This window comes from Syngnathus leptorhynchus, chromosome 11 (assembly GCF_054491065.1).
Source record: "Syngnathus leptorhynchus isolate UIUO chromosome 11, UIUO_Slep, whole genome shotgun sequence".
Lineage (NCBI taxonomy): Eukaryota > Metazoa > Chordata > Actinopteri > Syngnathiformes > Syngnathidae > Syngnathus > Syngnathus leptorhynchus.
The window spans coordinates 8,648,905-8,671,857 of NC_141205.1; the positions used below are offsets into that span (position 1 = coordinate 8,648,905).

Below are 22,953 nucleotides of genomic sequence, written 5' to 3' on the forward strand. Positions count from 1 at the left end.
GACAATTAACATACTATTTACATACCTTTGAAACTGTAGACTTGTACATAAAAGAGCCTATGATTTTATTGAATGTGTGTGTGTGTGTGTGTGTGTGTGTGTGTGTGTGTGTGTGTGGGTGTGTGGGTGTGTGTGTGTGTGTGTGAGTGTTCGGGGATGTACTGTACCAATAAATTGAGTTATGAGCTTGGTCACAGAAACAAAATCCTGAGACAAGGTACCACTGTGCATCACGGTCACACCAGAGCTTTGGATCGTCCCTCAAGCTAAGGTGGGTAGAAGGATCTGTTTTATTATTCGTTTTACCTGAGCATTGAATTGGCCCACATGCTAAGGTGAGAGAAGGAGCTGTTTTACTATGGTTATTTTCTTCCATGTGGCAATGCTTCGCAAGAGGGCATATTTTGCCTGCCATATGTTTTGGTGCACCCTATTTTTTGTTTTGGTCACTATTATCTGTAATTTAAAATATGGTAATTGAAGAAAACTAAAATGACATCTGCAGTTTTTAGGTATGTAAATATGTCAAGAAAATATATACACATCATAATCTATGAAAAATAATTAAAAACAAACACTTCTTATAGATTCAATGCAAATGAAAAACCATAAAAAAAAAATTCTTTGCATATCTGATTTTAAAAATACAAGAAAACTCCCATCTGTGGAACCCCTGGGGTTCACGTGTCCATCACCTTGGTTGTGTTTACTTGGCGGAGTTGACAATCTGAGCTGTCAAATGACCGCGGGTGGGATGAGGGCGGCCTGCAACGAACGGAACAGCCTGTTCCCGGCAGAGCAAATTCGGCACGGAACGGGTTACAGGTCAGTGTGTCTATTTGGAACACAGTGTTCTCATCAGCAGCGGCGGCGGCGGTGCAGCCACAGTACAGCCGGAACATTGTGTTACTTTGTGGCTCCTCTCCAAGACCTGCCCTTAATTTCATACTAAACGCCCTCCCACAGCTCCGATCTTTCTTTCTCTCCTCCCTCCCTTCCCCTTTGCGTATTTTCCGCCTCTGTACACCCCCACCTCTCCGGTTCATTTTGACGTGTGCACTCCATGTGGCCGGTGCATTCGAGACGGTCGAGCCGAACACAGTACACCAATCCGGTGCAAGAAGCTCACAGCGTGTGGGAACATCTCGTACCCAGGACGTGACGTGCGACGCGCCCTATTCATCTAGCAGGAATCGCAGTTTACTTTCACATCGTGGATATTTTTTTATGATGTATTTGATTTCGTCAACAAGAAATACAAGAAAATGTGAGTCCCGTCGGGTTTTGCTTGGACTTCATTGGAGTGTTTGTTTATAAGATCTTATTTGATTTTGCTATGATTGAGAACTTTATGCATCCTGCAGAATTATAGTCCATTATGAGGACAAAATTGGAGTTCGTTTGAGCTATCTTGGATGAGGAGTTGGTTGGATGCGTGCAGGATGTAACTCGTGTGGGGGCATTTGGGGATGCAGGTGTCGCCCACTGTGCTGTGGAATAAACTGTTCTAAATATTCTGTGTTCTAAATGTGTAAATCTTAAAATAATATTAACATAATAATAATAATAATAATAATAATGATAATAATGTTAAGCCAGAGGAACTGAAACATTGAAATGACATGATGCAAATGAAAATGTTCACATAAACGTGTTGGGGGAAAGTCTGACTGGTTTTGTAGAGTAAGGACCATAAGCCTCCAGATGTAATTCAAAGAAAAACATCAGGGGAAAAAAAAGATGGAAGAGCACAGAGATTTCTATAACATGACAATTATGTACTGAATGTCTGGAAGATAATCTTGACATCTTTTATCTATTATCTTTTCCAGACTTTGTACTATCAACATGAAAATCCTCTGAAAGAATCATGTTTAGATATATGTTCACATTTTTCTTTTTCTTCAAGGCCGGTCTAGGAAATAGAATGAAAACTGGTGTAATAATGCTTTATGCTTTGCCACGATGTTTAAGATAATTGATTATTATTGATCTTTTATAATTCATGCACAAAATAAAGTATCAGTTGATTTATCTCCCCCAGAATTTTACATATGTGTGAGTCAGATGTTCTTGCACTCCTGCGTAGGCTTTCCGAGTTAAGATTGAGTCTTTAGGCCACTCTTAGTTGAATACATGCAAGGAAACGTTACAATGTAATCGTTAGTTCATTCTAACATCATCCTAGGAAATGCAATAGCCTGGTTCAAACGAAATGGGTTTCAAAAGAGGGGCATTGGAGATTTCTGAACACCGTCACGACAACGATGGGGAAATGAATAGAAAGAACATTGTGTTCAGACACACACGTACTCACACGTACGCGTACATATCGTTTGAGGACACTACTCTGACTCATTAATTTCACGGGGACTTACCTCACCTATAGAACTGTTCTTTCCGTAACGTACAACCAGAAGTATGCACGTAGAAGCAATTTTGACCATTTTTTAAATTTTTTTTTTTTTATAGCAAACCACAGACAATTAAAACATGATCATAATCTGGAACTCCATTAATTGACAATTTTATTATGAAAGAATCTGAAATTAAGATAAAGGGGAGACTTAAGAATAAAGTAGATATGAACTGTCAAGCTAAATTGGAGGAGATCAAATTAAATTCAGTTGATCACGTGGTGAGCATTCTCGAGAAAGCCAGTACATATATGCCGTCCCCATTTTGTTTCATCTCAAAGCTATTTTTATTTTTGTTCCCGCACTTGGTTGATCTCGTTTTACTGAGCACAATGTTTCCACAGGCTCTCCTGACAAATCAACATTTTGCAAACTTATTTGACTCCATTGACCCCGTATAACCCCTGAAAGTGCAAAGAGCCATTTGGTTCCCTTGCTTTTTAAAGCCAGTCCAGTGCGACCTTAAAAGGATGAGCGCTAACTTTCCAACTGGAAAGAAATCTGAAACTGAATAGAGTCTGAAAACTGTCACCATCTTAACGGGTAATTTAAAACTCAGAGCGTGTAAGGACGCTTGCTGAACACGTCATTGTTTTTGAACATCCTCAATAAGTGTAGTAAGTTAATTGCGTACGCAAAGCAAATATGTACTTCCCTGGTTGATGACAAATCTGCCGAGCGAGCGAGCGAGCGAGGTTTACTTTGCAGAGCTCGTACGTGTCTGATTAAGTTGCCAGAGTTGACTTTTTGATTTTCTCTACGGAGCACATTACCTTCCATCACTGGTACGCAAAAGCCAAAGAAAAGTCAAAAGAACCTTTTGACATTTTTGGGTAGCTTTAATTGCATGTCTTGCGGACACATTTGTGACAAAATTATGGGCTTTGCCTACCTGTGTCGTTTATTTCTGTCCAAGACGCTCGGATGGGTCTGAAGAAGAATGGGAACATCATCTTTTTGATTATCTCCCCTTCACCGAACTTTAAACTGCAGACGTGAACAAATGCACATTTTTTCAAACATCATTATGGCAATATTTAAATTCTGTTTTGGAAGACTTGAAATGATACAATGTGTGAATGTGAAATCCAAAGAGAAAGAGATTGTCTAAAAAGAAACCGAGTCTGCGTTTAATGATATCCATAGTGTTACTGATTTCAGATTTTACATTATGGAGTGAGACAATATAGCAGCTAAGCTTCTAATCATTGATATTAATGATTATTTGGCTGACGTAAAATTGGTCCCAAAAGCGAAACTACAGGCACAGGCGAGGTTAAAGTGGATGAGCAGCATAGTTGTTTATATTTGTCACGACTTGTTGTTTCTTCTGTTGCGTAAACTCAGTCACACCAGGAAATACTAATAGAATGCAAATGGAGTAAAAGAAATAAAAAAAAACAATTGGGCCTAAAAGGGAACCTTGCGGGACACCACCGACAAGTGTAGAGGAAAAAAAGTTTGTATTTAAATGATAGAGAGGTGATATGATTTTAAAACACATCTTGATAATGATAAAATGGATTCATTTCACAAAACGTTAACGTGAAATGTTTTTCCTGTTTTTCAGCGTCACTGTAATGCCCTCAAGCAGACATGGCAACTGATCAAGATAGTTCTATGAATGGGCCCTCGACGGCTGTTATGTTTGCAGCAGAGGGCACGGACATAACCCCTACAAAAGACCAAGGAATAATCAAGGTAGGATTGTCATCTTTTTTTTTTTTTTAGTGGGAGATTATCTTCTGGCTCTTTTCTATATCACTTTTTTTTTTATTTAATTTGCTTTGTCTTGCTGCTTTCAGGTTGTCAAGCGTCCAGGGCATGGAGAATGCCCAATGATTGGGGACAAAGTTACAATCCATTACACTGGAAGTCTCCTCACTGGAAAGAAATTTGACTGTAGCCGAGATCGTAAGGAGTCGTTTTCCTTCAATGTTGGCAAGAGTAAGTCTTTCCTGATGCAAAGAAAAGCACAAATGCTGACTGTCGTTGCCATAGTGACTGGGGATAAGCATAATGATTTGTTATGTACCTATTTATCTTATAATGTTCTTTTTATTCCTTGCCTACAAACAGGACAAGTTCTCAAAGCATGGGATATTGGCGTGTTATCGATGCAAAGAGGAGAGCTGTGCACGTTGCTGTGTAAACCAGAGTACGCTTACGGCCCCGCTGGAAATCCAGATAAAATTCCTCCCAACTCGTCAGTGCTTTTTGAGGTAGCTATGGAATGTCATTCCTTGAATAGAGCTGGCATTCCACTAAGAAAATGACCATTTCTGTACAGAGCAGAATAAATAGTCAACAAATGATTGGCTTCAAGAGAAGCAGATCAATTCAAATGACAAAACGTGTCATTGTTTTGTGTTACAACCCCTCATTGATTACATTTTGAAGGAATGTATGGAAATACAAATGCAGTAAATGTCTTGACAAAATGATTTTTTTTCTGCCGACTCCTACATGGTCACATCCCACACTAAAGCATCCCTTGCACACTTCTGCCATGTTTTTTTTTTTCGTTCGAATTAAACCCCTTCACGCTAGTATTTGATTTCATCGAAATTAATAGTCAAGTTTCTAATTCAAACAGATAGAACTGCTCAAGTTCGACTTTGGAGAGACACTCACAGATGATGGCGGCATCATCCGAAGAATAAAAGTCAGAGGGGACAGCTACTTGAATCCCAATGACGGCACAGTCGTAGATGGTAAATCCCTTGATGAATAATTACTCATTTTGCATCTTTTATTATTGTAATTACACGGAATCGTGTCTCGTTCCACCCCTCAGTGCATCTGGAGGGGAGCTGTGACGGTCGACTGTTTGACAAAAGAGACGTCAGCTTTGTTGTCAGTGAGTCGAAGGATAAAGCTATTCCTCTGGGAGTAGACCGTGCCATGGACAAGATGCAGAAAGGAGAATGTTGCATACTCTACTTAACACCAAAGTAAGACATCACGACGATTTCTATTTCTGTCTCTTTGTGTGCATTTAACGCAAACTCCCTTGCAGGTATGGTTTTGGACACAAAGGAAAGGCAGAATTTAAAATTGAGCCAGACAAAGACATTGTATATGAGGTAACCCTCAAAGATTTTAAAAGGGTAAGCTCGAGGCAAGCCGAGATTTTTTTACCTGGCAAATCTCAAAGTAGTTTTTTGAAATCGTTTTAATAACTGTATGGTATTTGCTCCATTAAGGCAAGAGAACCCTGGGAAATGGATTTGCAGGAAAAGTTAAAGCTGGCTTTCGAAATCAAGCATAAAGGGACTCAGTATTTTAAGGTAGAACAGCCTCATTTTTTTATTTTAATGAATTTTTTTTTTGTCATCTACTTGAAAATATGATTTGATTGTTTAGTCAGGACACTACTACCACGCTGCCATCCAGTACCAGCGCATTGTTTCCTTCCTTGAGATGGAGTTTGGTAAAGATTCGGAGCAGCAGAGGCAAATTCGTGACTTTCTGTTGCCAGCCCACCTCAATTTAGCCTTGTGCTTCCTGCGCGTTCAAGATTTCTCTCTGGTAGTAGAGAACTGCAACAAGGTGTGCGGAATTCAACATTTCAATTGATGCTCGCAATGTGCTCATACATACTTACCCTGTGCGTTGTTGTCTCCCAAGGTGATCGAACTTGACGAAAACAACGAGAAAGCCTTGTATCGCCGGGGCGAGGCTCGTCTTCTCCGAAACGAGTTCAGCCTGGCCTTGGCGGATTTTCAACACGTGCTGCAAGTCAATCCCGCCAATCGAGCAGCTCGCAGTCAGATTTCAAACTGCCAAAGCAAGATTAAGGAATATAACGAACTGGACAAAAGGATTTACGCCAACATGTTCCAGAAGTTTGCAGAACATGACACCAAGGTCTGTAAATATATTCTTTGGTCAATATGCTATTGTTATTTTTACAGACTCCTTAGACACAATTTAATGAGATCCAATAAAAGAGCTGTAGAATAAAAAATAATCTGACTTTGTTCTGTTTTGATTGACAGTTATTATAGAAGCATTTATGGCAGCCATGTTGGCAAACCACAAAATTGGAGTTGCCTTTGGCCATGGTTAGTTGGTGATTTGTTCTCATGATTATAAATACTGGCCTCTAGTGTTTACCTGATGAACTTTTGATGTCCATGCTTGAAACAATGTGCACTTTTATAAAGTTTTACATGCCTCTGACATTACCAAATAATAATCAGTCTGTGTTCCGATCTGATAGCAACAGGATGGGAGGACAAAGAGGAAGTGCGATAATAGCGTGAGGAGCACCATGAACGATGAACTGGGCATTAAACGGCGACGGAGCCAGGACCGCCTGTCATGACGTCTGGAAGGAAATAAAATGCAAGGAGCAGAGGTGCATCGCAGCCTCCAATCCATACTCCGATATTCCCATTCCAAAGCAGAGGAAAACACACCTGCTTGAAAATAGTGGCTGAGTGGCTTTTGGACAATCTTTTTTTAAAATTCCAACATTAGTTACCTTCATCTTACATGGCTCCTGAGATGAGATGTGCCTTGGTGGTGTATGTCCAACCATGGCTTTCCAGCATCTTGATTGCACATGTCACCATTGGCTGTTTTGGACAGAGACTTGAATCTAATGTGCAATTCGTTCTTTGGATCAAATCCATAAGTGATGTTTGTTTGCAAAGATGGCTTTGAACAGAACACAACAATTGTCTTCTTTTCGGAAAAAAATTCCTCGAGGGGAATTGATGGATTACTCGTGTCTCGTTGAAGCATTCAAAAATGCATTGCCTTATTCCTAAATGAGTTAATACTAATAGGAAAAAAGCACAAATGAAAGATGCCAAAAAGATATATTTTGAGGATATATATTATTATATATATATATATATTATTCGCAATCTCCAGCAAACATATTTTAGGGGTGTAAAAATCAGTTTTGGATTAAAAGATGCATTAAAACAAAACAAATCGAATCGTTCCACTTCAATATCAAACCATCCTTGACTCGTATCGCACCCCATTTTTTGAGATATGGATCCAATTATCCCGCCAGTTTACTGGAGCCAAAAAAATAGCAAAACATTTACATTCAATACGTTTTTCATCAGAAATTTAGCTGAGTAATTTTGGTTATATTTCGGAAATATTTCCATCACAAACATTTGATATCTACTTAAACATGAAAATCTTTATGCAAACTACTGAAAAATGACGTGAATAATACACTAGCAAAGTCATCTAAAAAATATTAAAGTCGAATGAAATATTTCCTACCCAAATTGACCGAGGGGGAAACATGCTGCATTGGGTTGAATCTCCACTGTATCCATTTAAGGTCCCGGAAGTATATTCCTTTATTCCCCCCCAAAATTGCTTCTACTTTTCAAATTCACAAATTTAGCCGGGATAAGATTCAATTTAATGTATATATTAATCCAAGTGTAGTATTAATGTTCTCAATTTAACGCATAAAATAGCTGTTGAATGGGAACCGGTTCTGTCTGATGAATGACTGATACGAGATCCTAATATGACTTTGAAGCAATGACTACAGTTGAAACTGGTGGCAGCTTTAACAAATGAACACTGATTTTAAACTTGTGTTTCAACACAAAAGAGTATTAGTGTCCAGAAAAATGGAGTTCCTAAACATGGCATAATTTAAGGTGGCCTCTTTCTTTCCCTCATCTAATGCCGGAATTCCTTTTAATACTTGCTGCATGCTAACTCATGAAAGTCAAAAATAGGTGTGGTCTTTTCAAAGGAGACATTTCAAAATAAGCATGAGAAATGTAAGTAAATGAGGGAAAGCCATTTCTGTTCATAAGATCAAATCAAAATGGGATCATTTGATGGAACAAGTGCTCCTTTATGGATGTCTTCTTTTTTTTTTTTTTTTTTTATCGTGTGAATGTTAATAACAGACAGTAATGCACTTTGGTCAGACAATCTTTTGACTAAATGTCTGGGAAAGTACCAGACAATAAATTTTGAGATGTTTTATAAACATTGATATGTTAAAAATTAAAAACCTTAGCTGTCTTAAATATGTTGCATATCGTTGTGTGAGTGGTTAATATGAATTCATTTTGAAATGACTGTAATCATTTTCTACAGTGAATGTGGGCATGAAGTACTTTTCTATCGTTAGAACACCCCACACAAAAAAAAGTGCATAATTGGCAAAAATAAATCAAACCAAACGGTCAAAAAGAAGCACTCTCCCAATTGGGTTTGAACGGAAGCTACGGGTTTTTCCTTCACGTTTACATGCAATCACACGTGTGTTTCATGTCTGAACCTGGCATTAAAGCAAAACAAATAACTTACAGGCAGAAATGATGTAAGGTACCATTCATGTGAGTGTTATATGTATTTCTTTGTATTTGTATTTTTTTTTTTCCATAAATAAACATTTGCATTCACGAAATTGGGTATTCCTTTAATGGTCGGTTTAATTTGGAATGTTAGATGTCAATCTTTTTTGAATTTTCCACAAACAAATTTTGTTCCCTTCTCTTAACTGTCACTATTATAAAACTATTGTTTACTCTATGGCAATATTTTAAATAACCACCTTCATTATTGCGCAACTATAAAGAAAATCACTTGTCAAATTAAACAAATGATAGAAGAGTTGACGGGACCAGTAATCACTTCATCAATTTATTCCAAATTAATCAAATGAACATAATTTAAGAAATTATTTGCCATCATATATTGTGATGAGTAACACTGTCAGTTGAATGCATTAATTTATACAATATTGGACACAATAATATACATATATATATATATTTATATCACAGCACCTAAGTGTTATCCAAAAATCAAACATGTCAATTCAATGACAAAATGTACAAAATTCCAAGCAAATCAGTCGGAATTTTTTTATCTTAAAAGAAGACAAAAAAGATTAGCAATACTGTTAACAAGAAGGTTATTTCAAAAATGTATTCTGATAATTACTACTAGTTACCAGTTAAAAATGTTGCCAGTAATGTAATCCAAGATTCGTAATATCAAAATCATATAATTTGATTACTTTCAGTCATATTTGTGCAAGTCAATACAAACTATGCAAATATTGGCAAAATAAATGAACTATACCAGAATCTACAATTAGGCATATTTGGTCTTTTTCTGTCTTATTTGTAGTAAGCATGAGGAGTTCAAACCGCAAACTTCAAAACTCTGAGGCAGATGTGATAACCACTAGTCCACTAGTAAGTGTGCTACTTTCATAACGGTGGTTTTAAAATCTATTCACATGATCCAGTGTGTTATACATGAAATAAGACCAATCAAGCTTATGAAGGCAACTTTAGCATTTCTCGGTAGTAAATGCCACACATTATCACATTATTCTGTTCAAAACAAATACAACCATTTTGATGACAATATGTAAAATATTAACTTTAGGAATAATGTTTCATTGTAGAAATTAAAGGTGATGAATATTGGAAAAAAAAAAAAAACTTCTGGTGATAATTTAGAGCAGATTCATATATCCCATGAGAGTACATATTTTTGGGGGAATAATTTAAAGGCACTTTTATAGAATCTAAAAAGACTGCAGTTGGCTCACCTGGCCGAGGTGCACATAAATTTGACCCTTATGCTTGTAATAGAAAATCATAAAAATGGTTTTGTTTGTTATTGTTCTCGGTAACTAGAGAAAATCCAAATGTTTCGAAGCAAAGTATGTCATTTTCATTATTGTAGTTGCTATTGGCAAAACTTTACAACCTTCCCTATTTTTTTCTCAATTCCCTTTATGTAAACCATCAAACAACGGAGGATAGGAATGAGCAAACAATGAGGCACTGACGTTATTTCTAACCTGGTACAGCTTGCTTTGAAAAGAAAATGTGAAAAATGTCAGCTTTGGTGTTAAAGTTGTGCTTCAGAGTGTTCAATGGAAGTGCTCCATGTTTTTTACAACATGACATCTGATTTGTGCGTTACGTGCTGCATTTCAAGTACTTTCTTGGGCGACGAATGATCAGACGGTGTGCAGAGGATGGCGAAGCGCTAGCAGGAAAGAATATTTTTTATATTAAAATATTTTGTGAGCACATAATCCAATAAAGGGATCAAATGTGAAATGTACCTGACGAAGTGTCCCGGGAGTGGTCATCAGTTTGTACACCATCCATAAAGGAACGTTGAGTGTGGAAGACAGAGTGAACCACCAACCCAAAGCATAACCCCACCACGGATACTCAATGGTGTTGTTGAACTTCAGAGGTTTGTATTTCACCAAGGAGAAGATAAATGTTCCCTGAAAACAGCCACACACACACACACACAAAAAAAATTCAATTTCTAGTCTAGAACATCAACTAGTGATTAAACACGGGACATGTCTGCGGTCAAGAGATTTCTTGGAGCTTTTAATGGATGGACAGATGGATGAATGGATGGATAAAAAAAAAAATTCTTACACGAGCTAAAAAAATACCAATTCATCAAGTCAAATTTTTTTTAGTGACCATACTGGACAAAGGGGATATGTTATAAGGATAATATATTTTTAACCTATACCAACAAGTACCCAGGATTTACTCTGCTATAGTCCTCTAGGTGGCGCCAAAGTCTAGTTTATGTATTCATACGATAGCTGTTAATTTATGAACTGGTCAACATAACATGACAAATGCATGCATTTCTTCAAATATGAAAGCATTTGAAAAAGTCATATTTGGATACGCTGTAACTTAAATACTTCCCGTTGAGCAGGGAATACATATTGTTCATTGCATGCGAGTTTATTTATTTATTTATCCAACCTTATCCAAGTAAGGCTAATCTGAGCAATTCTAGTTAGAAATGGGCATAATTGTTAAATTTGGCCAATTGTAAATTGATTTTTGCTGCTGTGAATTTTGAAACAATTATGAACAAGTATTGCAATACTTGGCTGCAATCAGCTGAGGCGCTGTTTCGCCAATCTCAACTAGTTGTTGATTTATTCTTTTTATTTAATATAGCGTTACTTCTAAGGGTCACGAATGAGCCAGAGCTGATCATATCTGATCTTAATTTAATGTTTTGATATCAATGAATAATGTTTCTCCAAAAATGTAAACAATTTGTATTTATTGTGAATATTTTTGTGCTTTTCTTTCACTAGAAGTGAAGGAGGATTACAATGGTTGCTGACTGCATGTTTTGACCGTTTTTGAAGAAAACAGCAAAAAAATCATAACAAAAGTAAGACATTCTTTTCAACACGCGTGGCAAGGGCTGCTTGTAAAAACTTGCAGAACCTGCTCGAGACTGTTGACAGTTTTCCGCTGAAGTAGCCAGGCTATTTTCATCCACTATCTTAAAATCAAGGTCGGTGGAATGAGACTAAAAGTTAATCTTCAACAGAGTAAACTATAATTCTCTCTTCTAGAACTGGCCAATCAGACTGAATGTTTACTCACCATGCAGATTACCGGGGTGACATATTTCAAGCAGTGTTTAATCAGCGGTAAAGGCCTGTATCCAATCATGTCCTCAATGTTGTCATAGAAACGATCTGCTCCTGTGGTCACGTGGTGAAATGATGGTGAGGAAGTCTGAATGGACCGTTTGGGAAGCATTCAAATGTAAAATGTACTTACCATAAACCCACCCAATACACACGGACTGAAAAATGGCAAAGAGAAGCAGTGTCATCCCGCTGCAGGAGTAATAGTCAAACAACTGAAAGATGTACAATCCACCCTGTGTGAAGGGAGACAACTTTAGAATCAACAAAACTATGGAACCACAGAAAGTAAGGATAATTCTGCCTTACTTCAGTGACCATTACGAGGCCGGTAAAGAAACAGAAAACACTGATGAAGAGCAAAAGTAGTTTGCGTCTATGGCCGACGTGGAAAAAGGAAGGTTTCAGGTCACAAATGCCGGTTGCAAGAGCTTCCAGACCTACAAACTGCAGAAGAGACATTTATGTTACTTATGTTCCACATTAGGATACACTATGCTGAGCTCAATGTACAACCTCACTGTCCAATCCGAGTAGGATGATCATGATGAAAAAGAAAATGGCCCAAATCTGTGGAAACGGCATCATGGCCACAGCTCGAGGGTAAGCGATGAAGGCCAGGCCGGGACCTGTGGCGGGAAAACGACGCTTTTGTTTTTCCGCATTCTCTCGCAGGTATAACGTGGGACGTTTTACCTGATTCCGCTACTTTAGATATGTCCGTGTTTTGCTCATAAGCCATGAATCCAAGAACTGAGAAGATTGCAAAACCGGCCACAAAACTGGTCCCGCTGTTCAGGAGGCACAAGTAGACGCAGTCTCTAAAAAGAGCAACAAAAAAAAAAAAAACACATGGTGAACTTTAAAGACCTCTATTTAAAAAACTTTTCAGATGCTTCACATTCAATCCCAGGTACTTCTTTATATATTTTTCTCTTTTTCCTTTCAGGAGTGAGGGTAAAGAAAAAGGGCTTGAAATTATCTGGCTGTCTGCTGTTTATGTATTTATATCTCAGTGGGCAAGTCTCATGTGCACTCTGCTGGTACACTTTATTTTGACTAGCAGTACAGTTCTGGGAATATCAACATGAGACCAAAATTAGTATTTGCATCCTAAATTTGGACATTTTTCCTTTTTATATTCATTAGGTAACAGTTCTCAAAGCAATCTTTGTTGACTTTTGGTGAAGTACGGATGGTATTCATGACATTCACACCTATCGATCGACACAGAAAGTTAATTAAGTTTGGGTTCTGTTTAGATTTCCCCTTGCCCTGCTTCCAGTCCGTCAGCCAGGCAGTTTGTTTACATGCCAAGCCGTGTCTCAACTTTGACATTTGTAAAAGCTTTTTTTTTTTACAAATGCTGCTTCGTTTTTTTCTTTTTCTTCTTTCTCAACGAACATTTGCTGCTTTCCAGCCCTTCCCCCATCCCCAGAAAGACAAAAGGGTCCATTCAAACTGAACTACTTTTGATTGGCCGTAAAAACAAACCACAATTGTGTTAATTTCCTAAAATGACGGTGCAAAACTGATGTCGCTGTTTTTTTTTTTTTGGTATTGTTTTCAACACTTTCTTTTGGCTCCTCTGTTTGTTGTCCTTTGGGCTGTTTTTACTTTCTAAATATTTTCCAGTTTCCTTGGTTTCCTCTTTGGCATTGTGATGCTTCTGAAATCGGCCAACTTTGCAAAGTGGGTCATGTTCTGTGTACTGTGCTCCCGCGTTCCTTTTGTGAGGCAAAATATTTTCCTGAAGCAAAACAGCGGCATGAGTTTGAGCACTGCTTACGTAAACAGGAGTATAAGGCTTTAAAAAGACATCGAATGAGCGATTGCTCTCCAGCGAACCTCCACTAAAATCTGTTAGGCTTTTCTTAAAAATGTGTTTTTCTCTGGGTAGCACTTAGAAAGAATATAATTAAAATATACATGTGGCTGGATCAAACGACAGAATGTTTGATGACCTTCAACTGATGGTGCTCAAATGATCATTCACGTGCAAGTCAAGTTGGACGTCATGACAACAGGTTTCATGTCAACTTACTTGTAACAGTTATTGTTGTACTTGTTATAACTTCCAAGCGCCGTCAAACAACCGATGCAAATAGCATAAGAATAAAATATTTGCGTGCCGGCGTCCATCCAGACCTGCCAGACAATGACATAAGAGGCAAACATTCAATGATGGCATCAGTGGTAAATGCTTCATGAATTTTTCGCTAATGTTTGACTGCGTGTATTAAAATATAACAGAGTAAAAATTGTGCATAAATAACCCAGCGGTTTACTCCCGGTTACTTTTTTTTTGAGGCAAACATTCAATGATGGCATCAGTGGTAAATGCTTCATGAATTTTTGGCTAATGTTTGACTGCGTGTATTAAAATATAACAGAGTAAAAATTGTGCATAAATAACCCAACAGTTTACTCCCGGTTACTTTTTCTTTTTTGGGCAATTTCCACATCAAGCTAAACCTCCAAACACCGGATGTTACACAAGAGCTCAGAAAAGTGAAGAGAACAAAAGTACTGAGTGTCACGTTTGTATCATTTTTCATTGCTCCAGACTCCACCATGCAAACGTCAAACCCTGACACAGGGCCAACAATTTCAAAATTCACTTGTGGCTTTCTTATCATAAATATACTGTATCTTGATGGGTCATGTCATATCAACGGATTGAGAGGCTCATACCTGTGGATCAGCCAGGCGGGATGGTTCCGGGTAGAGGTAAAATTTGATGCCATCTATGGCCCCGGGCAGAGTCAACCCACGGACAAGCAGCACGACCAACATCAAGTACGGAAACGTGGCCGTGAAATACACAACCTGTTAGACCGAGTGGGAATTGATATATTTTTTTAAAATGCTTTTTTTTGTGTCATGAGGATGACCCCAATGAATGAAAACACAAATTCAGAATTTTTTTTTTCCCCTGCGGCAAATAGAGTGACTAGATTTCAAATATTTGTACACTCCCCGTCAATGCAGCAATATTTGCCAAAGAGGAAGAAAAACCAGACGATCACATGATGAAAACACAACATGAAAGTGATCACAAGATTGAGTGAAGATGCAATATTTTCTCCTGGCAGGCTGGTAGACAAACATAAATACAGACAGTCTGAGAGACACCTGTAGGTAGATGATATGTGCAACAAACAAGCAAGCATATCTACCTTTCCTGTGGACTTCACTCCTTTCCACACGCAAAAGTAGCAGATGACCCAAGACAAAAGTAGACACAGCGCCAACTCCCATCGAAACCCGCCCAACTCCTCGACGCTTCCCGTCACGTTCAGTACTCTTCTCCTGGGGATCGCGTTTGTGTTAACATTAGTCACTTTGCTACTTGTTCTTTTTATTAAACATTTGAACTTACTCCCAAAACTCCCTCACGGGGGATGTTGCGTTTTCTGCCACAGTCCAGTTGAGAACACGTCTTTGACTGAACTCCACACATGTCTCTGTTACAAACACACTCATAAAATCCAATGTACACGAAGGAAAACATTGTATAATAACATGAAAACACATATCTCAGGGCACACCATTTAGCAAAATGATTCACAAAAAATGTAGCTTTATGTGGCTTTAATTATGTAACACCTAGTGAAAGAGCACTTTGTTTTTCCTGGTGACCACATGCATAGTTGCGCCAAGGCTAAACTATCATAAAAATGATGACAATAACACTTGCTGTCTGCCAAAGTCCCAAACACGGTAAACTATGCAGATGCAGTTTTTAAGCCGAGCATTCATGCGCTGTCTGAATATAGAGCCCTTAAAGTGCTTGCATTACAGAACACCAAATATTTTAGATCTGTTTTACCTTGTTAATGGGCTCAATATGATTTCATTGTAAGAGTTGCACTGGAGTGCAAAGGTCAGTGCAAAGGTCAGGGTTTTCTTCCAGTTTTTTTTTTTCACGTGTGCATTGCGATACATATTGACATCCAATTATCTCCGAGCCCAAATATGTATTACGTACCTGTGTTCCAGCTGTTGCTGCAGCTTGCCCACGGAAGCTCAGAGCTGAAGGAAGAGAAGAGGTAGAAGAATGCCCATGCCAATATGATGATGTAATAAATGCTGGAGTATAAAACTACCACCTGACTTCCATAACCCATTCCTAAGAAAATGGAGAGAGAGAGAGAGAAAAAAAAGAAGCAAATATTGATATTCCAAACTGACATTAGCTTTCAAAATTATGGTATCACGCTGTAGAACGTAGTTGAACTTGTATTCTTCTTTATCCCTTCAAGTCACTACTCTACTGATGATGGAAAATCACGAACAACTGGGGGTTTACTTTTTTTTTTTTCCCTCACAGCTTTTATAATTGGTGTTATTAGTTTATGCAGTTGTACAAAATTGTTGGGTCTCGGGAGTGAATAGTTACCTGAAAAAAGGGGACAGATTTGCTTCCAGCAGGTAATGGCGCCCTGTTTAGTGTACTGGCCGAGAGCTGTCTCCAGTAGAAACAGAGGGATGCCACATGTGAAGAGGAAGAGTACATAAGGGACAAAAAAGACTCCTGGTGGGAAAAATAGAGAGGCGTAAGTTATTATACTGTATATCAAATGCAAAAATAACACAATTGTATTAATAATGATGGCTCATTCAGTATGTTTGTGCTGTGCATTGCAAATTAGCTTGGAAGGTCAAAACATTTAACGGTACTGTCGTTGCCATCCAAAGCATAGCAGCTGTTCTGGGCTTTGTTTTTCTTCATTGACAATTTTCTTTTTTCCCCAACTCACCGCCTCCATTTTTGTAGCACAAGTAAGGAAATCGCCAAACATTTCCAAGTCCAATGATTTGTCCAGCAACTGCAAGAAGGAACTCAATTTTGTTGGACCACTGTCCTCTGGCCACAAGGATAGGTACAGGTGTGGCACTTCCCTTGCTTCCCTTGAGCTTGACCTCTGGGTCATTTGGCTTTTCCATGGCACTGCAAGAAAAAATATGACCCATGGTCAAATTATCAGAAGCATACAACTTTTTAAAGTGCACCCAAACATCAACAAGAAATATAAAAGCAATATATGACAAAATATTCCAGGGACAACTTTCATAAAAATAGGTAGTAATAGAATATCTTCAATTGATTATGTGGTAGCAGGAAGTGGTCATCAGTGGGATGGACTAAATGTTGAGGACGTGCGAACTCAAGAGATCCCTAACGCGCTTAAGTTACTGGTAATGCAAGTAAGTAGAAACTAGTTAAAGAAGAAGGAAAAACAAAACAAACTAAATTGGACCGGGACGCATGACAGTAGAGCGTTATAAATACGTTCAAGTACAGTGAGAGGAGTGGAGGCAGCTGAACATGAGGAGAGGAAACTGGAGGGACTGGGAATGGTGGCAAACAGAAGCTGACACATGGAAGCAAAAAAGAGTCCAGAAGCTTGACACTGGGAGGCTAAAATGAAACAATAACCACACAGTTATACTCAATGAGCTCTGGAAAATATTTCTTCTTATTATTAAAATACTCGACTGCTTGTTAGGGCCACTGTTGGTCATGTGATGATGTTCCCAGCTTGCATGTTGAGTTCTGCTCCAAAATGAATAAAAAAAAAAAAAACATGATGATTATTATTTAGTTGAGAGATGAATGTTGAACGTTCTGCGAGGTGGTTTGGATACTTGCTTTCGGAGAAGAGTCATTTCTGTTGGATGATGGAAATGGAACCTTTCATTATGTGAACACAATGACCGCAGCTTTGACCCACTGGTGACCCCAGTGGGTCAAAGCTGCTTGGCAACTGAGGGACATTCTCCTCAATGTTGCTTTTGTGTGACTACTCTGGCATGAGTGTGGCAAATTATCTTGCAAATATCAACGCCACTACAATGCACAAATTGTGACATCATAAGCTACAACAATGAGGTCAACAGCGACCTAATAAAGAATATGTGACATCGTAACATATGCCTCAAGATGGCAATAAAGCATTTTTATATTAGACACGCGGGCTATGGCCTGGACTAAACCTCCTCGTCTTACTTCAGCATAATTCCTTCAAGATGGTGCCAAAGAATTTCTTATTCTTGTGACTAACTTACAAGCAAAATAGTCATTTGTGGCAGCCCTAGTGTTTCTATAATTTGTGAATGAGGACCACATGTTGACATAAATAATACCTGCAAGTCACATGCACATACTGAAATATATCAAATAAATCAATAAATACATCAACAATACCAGAAATACATGGCCTCCACTTCGCAATTTCGTAATCCCCAGTGATAAATGCGGAATAACTGTCACGATTTGGTGTAAAAAAAGAAAAAAATAGGAAAAAAGGTCCAGACTGAATATAACCTAATGAAACAGATTAACAATGTAACTGTATAACATATTGGCTAATGTATACTGATGTGGTGGACTGTTGTATCTTTGGCAATCCCTTACGTGCGGTAAGTTGAAATATTAAATGGAACAATTACTTGGTATGTTAGTTAGTTAAAAATTAATGTAAAGTTGGTTTTGCCCTCAACTCCAATTGTGCTGTTTATCGTTCCTGTTATTTCATGTAAATAATGAACTGTCATCAAATATTTTGTCGTTGGAGGCAGTGGGCCATTTTTTTGAGTTAATATATATATTTTTTTTCAATCAACAGGCAGCACAGTGACTTTGTGGTTAGTACATCGGCTCCACAGTTCTAATAACACTGATTAGAATCCGGGCTTCAACATTTTTGTGTAGAGTTTTCATATTCTTCATGTGCTTGAAAACAACATGATACAATGATTCATATTTTTTTTTTTACTGAACAGACAATCTCATTATTTTTATTTTTCATATACACCACCTTTGCAATACCACCTCATTACTGCTGCGTACTCCTACTAGACACGCCAGCAAAGTTCTATTGGAACAACTGCTTTCTCTGATTAAACTATTTGTTGTGCTTTTAAGTATCTTTACATACGTTTGACAACTGTAATCAGTATTTGAGATGGAGCGCAGCCAAGAAGCTCAGAAAATTCCCCTCAAGCTCAACCAGGTGCATTTAATTCTGCACGGACCATTTTACATGTAAATTGTTGAATCTTTCTCACTTGTAAACCATTTAAAGAAAAATCATGATTAATATCTTCTTTGATTTCTGTTTGAATTCTGTTCAGCTGCTACAGAAGATGACAACACTACACTGAATAAAAATAAAACCACACACACACAAAAGATACAATGCGAGACATGTTTCAATCCTCAGTGTTAAAGTGTCACTATGTCAAAGTAGGGTTTCTAGTGTACAATTTTAAACATTCACTACTTTGGAATGTCCTTTAGGTCTGGATTCACCTCACTTGAACTTAGGTCCTTCAATCTGAGTAAAAAACTCTCCGGCTCCAAATGTTCAAGCCAACTTTGCAGCGGTGTACTTCTTGAAGTACATTTTACAGTGAGCAATTTTGAGTAATATTAGTTTATTTAAATATAAAGTCAGTGTTGAGGATTGAACTCAAGTAGCATCATTCACTCATCATAGCTCCCTTTGAAAGAAAAAAAAAAAAAGGGTGTTTATTTTTTTTTTTTCCAGAGAAAAACAAAATTCGCAAAGCTGTCGCATCTGGGTCCCGCAGATGTTGCGATATCGAAGTGTACATCGCAGCATGACACAGGCGTTGCAGCTGTTATCCGAAAGGGCAGCTTGAAAACAACTTTCTCGGAGCAAGTGTTTTAATCAGCCGCCTATGCTCTTGACACTTGGCGAGAAGGAGGCGACTTCCCGCTAAGCAGGCCCTAAAAAGGACACTGCAGAACACAGAGATGAGAGATGACTTTCTCGCTTTGCAACCATCATATCTTTCAGTTCACATTCACGAGATTGCATGCAAAATCCATTTTTTTGGTATCGTGGTCACTGATACAGTTGACAACAGTCAACTCAAAAACAACAATGCAGGAGTTGGACAAACATGGAGACATTGAGACTGATCTATTCTTTGATCCAGCCCACCAGCAATTACATAATCAAATCTCCTGTTTGTCGAATTAATTTGGCTATTTCCTCCTAAAATTGGCTCATTAAAATGAAGCTATTTTGTAATTTGTGAATTGTTTTATAACAAAAACAAATAGCAAAATAAACAAAACAGTTTATGCACGGTGCTGATGCTGCCTTGTGATTTTCCTCATCAATTCATTTTCAACCATCTTGAAAAACAATTAAGATCAAAATTCTTTTGTCAAATGTTTTGCGATTTCAAAGAATAATTTACAGGATTAGCAAATTCGAGTGACGCGCGATTGCCTACAAATGAACAGTTAGATGATAAATTACACTTTTTTGTGTGTGGATGAGAAACAAGCCAAACAGGACTCAACACAGTCTTAAAACTCTCAGAATGACATTCCACTAAGCATGTGATTGATCATATTTTGTTTATTTCGATTGACTCACAAACCGAACTTCTTAAACTTGGCAGAGTTTGGAGGACATTTTATCTTTACAAGCATCGCTCACCTGGGAGGCTGATGATCCTAATTTTTTTCTGACTGTCAAATCACACTCACTATGCACAGTTGAGCATCTGTTGATCATCTTGGAATAGCATCACTACATCACATTAAAGTTTGACCTCTATTAAAAAAAGAAATTATCTATCAATGCATTATTTATAATCAACTATTTCCTCAGCGTAACTTTCTTACCGTTTGGCTACACTACTCGAATGTGAAGCAATAATTAGTTTCCAAAAGAATGCGCTGGCTGAGATGTTATTCCAAACAAGTGAAATAACCGCTCCCGCTGCAGCATAGCCTGTAACCTTTGGCCTACTTAATGTGACAACAAGCGCCAAGAATAAGTGCACAAGCGTACAAAAGCCCAGCTGCTCCTTGAAACGCTTGTGTCGCTTATCCCCAAAAAGATGAAAGCGGTGCATACCCATCACTCACACAAGGGAAAAAAAGCATGTGGCCTGAATGAAAATCATCGACAGTACCTGATAAAGGCGGTCACGGTGTCAGCAGCCTGTATTTGTGTGTGGCACTTCATTCATCTTGAGGTGGCCCTCATCTGAGTGCAAATAGGTGTAGCTGTGATAAGGGCAAGCCCATGTGGCAAGCGTTGCACATGTGATAAAGAGAGAAAGCGCAATGCACTGGTCTGGTCGGGAGACAAGAGTAGGGTGAGGGTGGGAGGAATTGGAGGGGGTAAGAAGGGGGAAATTAGGAGGGGGGGGGGGGGGGGTTGCATGGTTGTGTTTCAGAGCCTGGAAATGAAGGCGGGATCTATTCAACAAGGTCGCATGGTTACACACACACAAGATCTGGTAAACTTGTGACTTTCTCACCGTTTTGGCAAAATTCATGTATCATTCTGTCGTTTGAATTGGCAATCAAAAACAATCATATCAACAAAGTAGTTATTTAGAGGCAAAACGGTGGTGTGAGAAGCTACTTCCAAAATGCAATACATCATGCATTACCTTTTTAATTTTTTGTATTTTTTTCATCATGCAATATTACTGTCTGTGCAGAGTAATAAGATGCTTGTTACAATTAAGTTATTTTGCCGTTTTAAGGCAATTATAATTCTTTAAGGGGGGGGGGGGGGATTGCATATAAAATTTAAGTTTAATAGATGTTTTGGAAGCCAAGCATACATCGTGCCTTGAAATAGCAGTAATACAACAGCACTAGAATAGGCTAATGCACCAATAGACTTACATCGATTGAGCATTTCAAAATATGTCTTATTTTAGACTGACCGAGTGTAGCAAAAACGTACCTTAATATTTTCTTTCGCTGACACAATCTGAGAATAGATTGAAAACAGGACTCTCTCTGATTCCTCCATTGTTTTGGTTTTTTTCCCCATGTAGTGACGTCGCGTATACGTGACGTCACTTTCCTCAGACGGAGCGCTCATTGTCCCAGAATGCTTCACTTCCAACGGTAGCCCCTACAGTTCCCCTTTTTATGTATTTTATAAGATAGATGTTACATTTTCCGCACCTACTACACGCTACCACCTAACGCAGCTTTTGCAGCTTTTTGCTGTTATTTAAGGAATATTTTGAACAAATGTTACACTGCGATGCTGGCAGGACAAGTGGTAGTAATGAATCCATTCACTTAGATGGAGACTGGTTGCAGGGATGGTGAGAGGGCTCCCTCTTGTGGAGGACTAAGTGTGCCAAAATATAATACAGTACTGTAAATAAATATGAAAATAAATTTAATTGGAAATTTGTTTCAATTTTTATTTAAAAATTCATACATTACACCGTGTATGTATTTACCTAAATGTTCATTTTGGCATCCCCGTGCACAGCATGCAATGTACTAAATTTGTCTTGACACATGACTCGGAGAGAGCTGGGTTGGAACTGCCTACTGGTTAGTGAATGGCCCACTCTACCTCCATTTGTAGTGCACAGTAGGCCCAGTAAATGTTCCATCAGCAATGCAACACGTATGCACCATCAGCCTCTGCAGAATGCAAACAGAAAATACCCTATTACCACCCGTTGTGACGAGGGAGTTGGAGATCACACGAATAAGGAATGGGTAGGAAGCAATGGAATGACTGAATATGACGAAAGACACAAGGGGGACTCTTAAATGCGCTTCTGAGCAAGCCATCCATATGAAGAAAACTCAGATAGTCATGTGATGTTATTTTAATGCTGCCTGACAGAAAATATGTGCACATTACAGTAGGCCAAGAGCAAGACTCACCTGTCATCACATGCCTGACGCACAGTCAGCCTCAGCGGTATGTAAACAGAAGATGTTCAAAACACAGAGCATCCGATTACCCCAAGGATAAACTAACATGTCGTCATAGAAAAACAAAAGTCACACTCAGCCTCAAGCACCAACTTCATCTGAAAGCATCCCTTGGTCAAGCAATATCATGGAAAATACTAAAAGGGCCTACCATAAACAGAACAATGTTTTGAGGCTTTATCGTGACCATATTCTATATCCAGTATTGTGTTTATAGTAATTGATGGTGTTCATTTCGACACGAGGGTCTACATCCCTTCCAAATCTGGCCAGGTGTGCCTTTCTCTGATTTATTGCATGATCTGGTTTTCCGACACACG

General features: G+C 38.4%; 2 protein-coding genes across 8 annotated transcripts; one reads left to right on the forward strand and one right to left on the reverse strand.

Moving 5' to 3' along the window:
- The first annotated feature begins 123 nt into the window (after positions 1-123).
- fkbp5 (FKBP prolyl isomerase 5) lies at positions 124-8,826 on the forward strand. 3 transcript variants are annotated; one of them, XR_015067665.1, is made up of 12 exons: positions 919-1,267; positions 3,988-4,118; positions 4,223-4,364; positions 4,497-4,639; positions 5,014-5,131; positions 5,215-5,371; positions 5,437-5,527; positions 5,624-5,707; positions 5,784-5,969; positions 6,048-6,287; positions 6,419-6,484; positions 6,643-8,826. XR_015067665.1 is itself a non-coding variant. In XM_085925255.1 (11 exons), the coding sequence occupies exons 2-11, from the start codon at positions 4,014-4,016 to the stop codon at positions 6,745-6,747; spliced, it is 1,371 nt and encodes a 456-aa protein (XP_085781381.1). In that variant the 5' UTR covers positions 124-271; positions 3,988-4,013; the 3' UTR covers positions 6,748-8,826. The 3 variants fall into 3 exon arrangements, 2 of the variants coding, with proteins under 2 accessions (XP_085781381.1, XP_085781380.1); XM_085925255.1 differs by lacking the exons at positions 919-1,267; positions 6,419-6,484 and adding an exon at positions 124-271; XM_085925254.1 differs by lacking the exon at positions 6,419-6,484 and having other exon boundaries at positions 934-1,267.
- Positions 8,277-21,750, reverse strand: LOC147049366 (sodium- and chloride-dependent GABA transporter 2-like). Of its 5 annotated transcripts, none has more exons than XM_085925249.1 (16): positions 21,630-21,750; positions 20,842-20,915; positions 16,641-16,831; positions 16,280-16,414; positions 15,869-16,009; positions 15,260-15,344; positions 15,057-15,189; positions 14,572-14,706; positions 13,922-14,025; positions 12,574-12,698; positions 12,394-12,506; positions 12,187-12,324; positions 12,011-12,113; positions 11,831-11,931; positions 10,510-10,680; positions 8,277-10,430 (listed from the first exon to the last, which is right to left on the reverse strand). In XM_085925249.1, the coding sequence occupies exons 2-16, from the start codon at positions 20,892-20,894 to the stop codon at positions 10,335-10,337; spliced, it is 1,824 nt and encodes a 607-aa protein (XP_085781375.1). In that variant the 5' UTR covers positions 20,895-20,915; positions 21,630-21,750; the 3' UTR covers positions 8,277-10,334. The 5 variants fall into 5 exon arrangements, with proteins under 5 accessions (XP_085781375.1, XP_085781376.1, XP_085781378.1 ...); XM_085925250.1 differs by having other exon boundaries at positions 20,842-21,005; positions 21,630-21,725; XM_085925252.1 differs by lacking the exons at positions 20,842-20,915; positions 21,630-21,750 and adding exons at positions 17,184-17,437; positions 17,534-19,540.
- Positions 21,751-22,953: the final 1,203 nt, after the last annotated feature.

Bases quoted from the DNA above. Each gene is read 5' to 3' on its own strand.
- fkbp5 (XM_085925255.1), top strand. From the start codon at position 4,014: ATGGCAACTGATCAAGATAGTTCTATGAATGGGCCCTCGACGGCTGTT. The intron at 4,119-4,222 runs GTAGGATTGTCA...TGCTGCTTTCAG, and splicing joins AAGACCAAGGAATAATCAAG to GTTGTCAAGCGTCCAGGGCA. The intron at 4,640-5,013 runs GTAGCTATGGAA...TAATTCAAACAG, and splicing joins ACTCGTCAGTGCTTTTTGAG to ATAGAACTGCTCAAGTTCGA.
- LOC147049366 (XM_085925249.1), bottom strand. From the start codon at position 20,894: ATGAAGTGCCACACACAAATACAGGCTGCTGACACCGTGACCGCCTTT. The intron at 16,415-16,640 runs GTGAGTTGGGGA...TTTTCCCACCAG, and splicing joins GTGCTACAAAAATGGAGGCG to GAGTCTTTTTTGTCCCTTAT. The intron at 12,325-12,393 runs GTTGTACATTGA...TCTCTTCTGCAG, and splicing joins TACTCGGATTGGACAGTGAG to TTTGTAGGTCTGGAAGCTCT.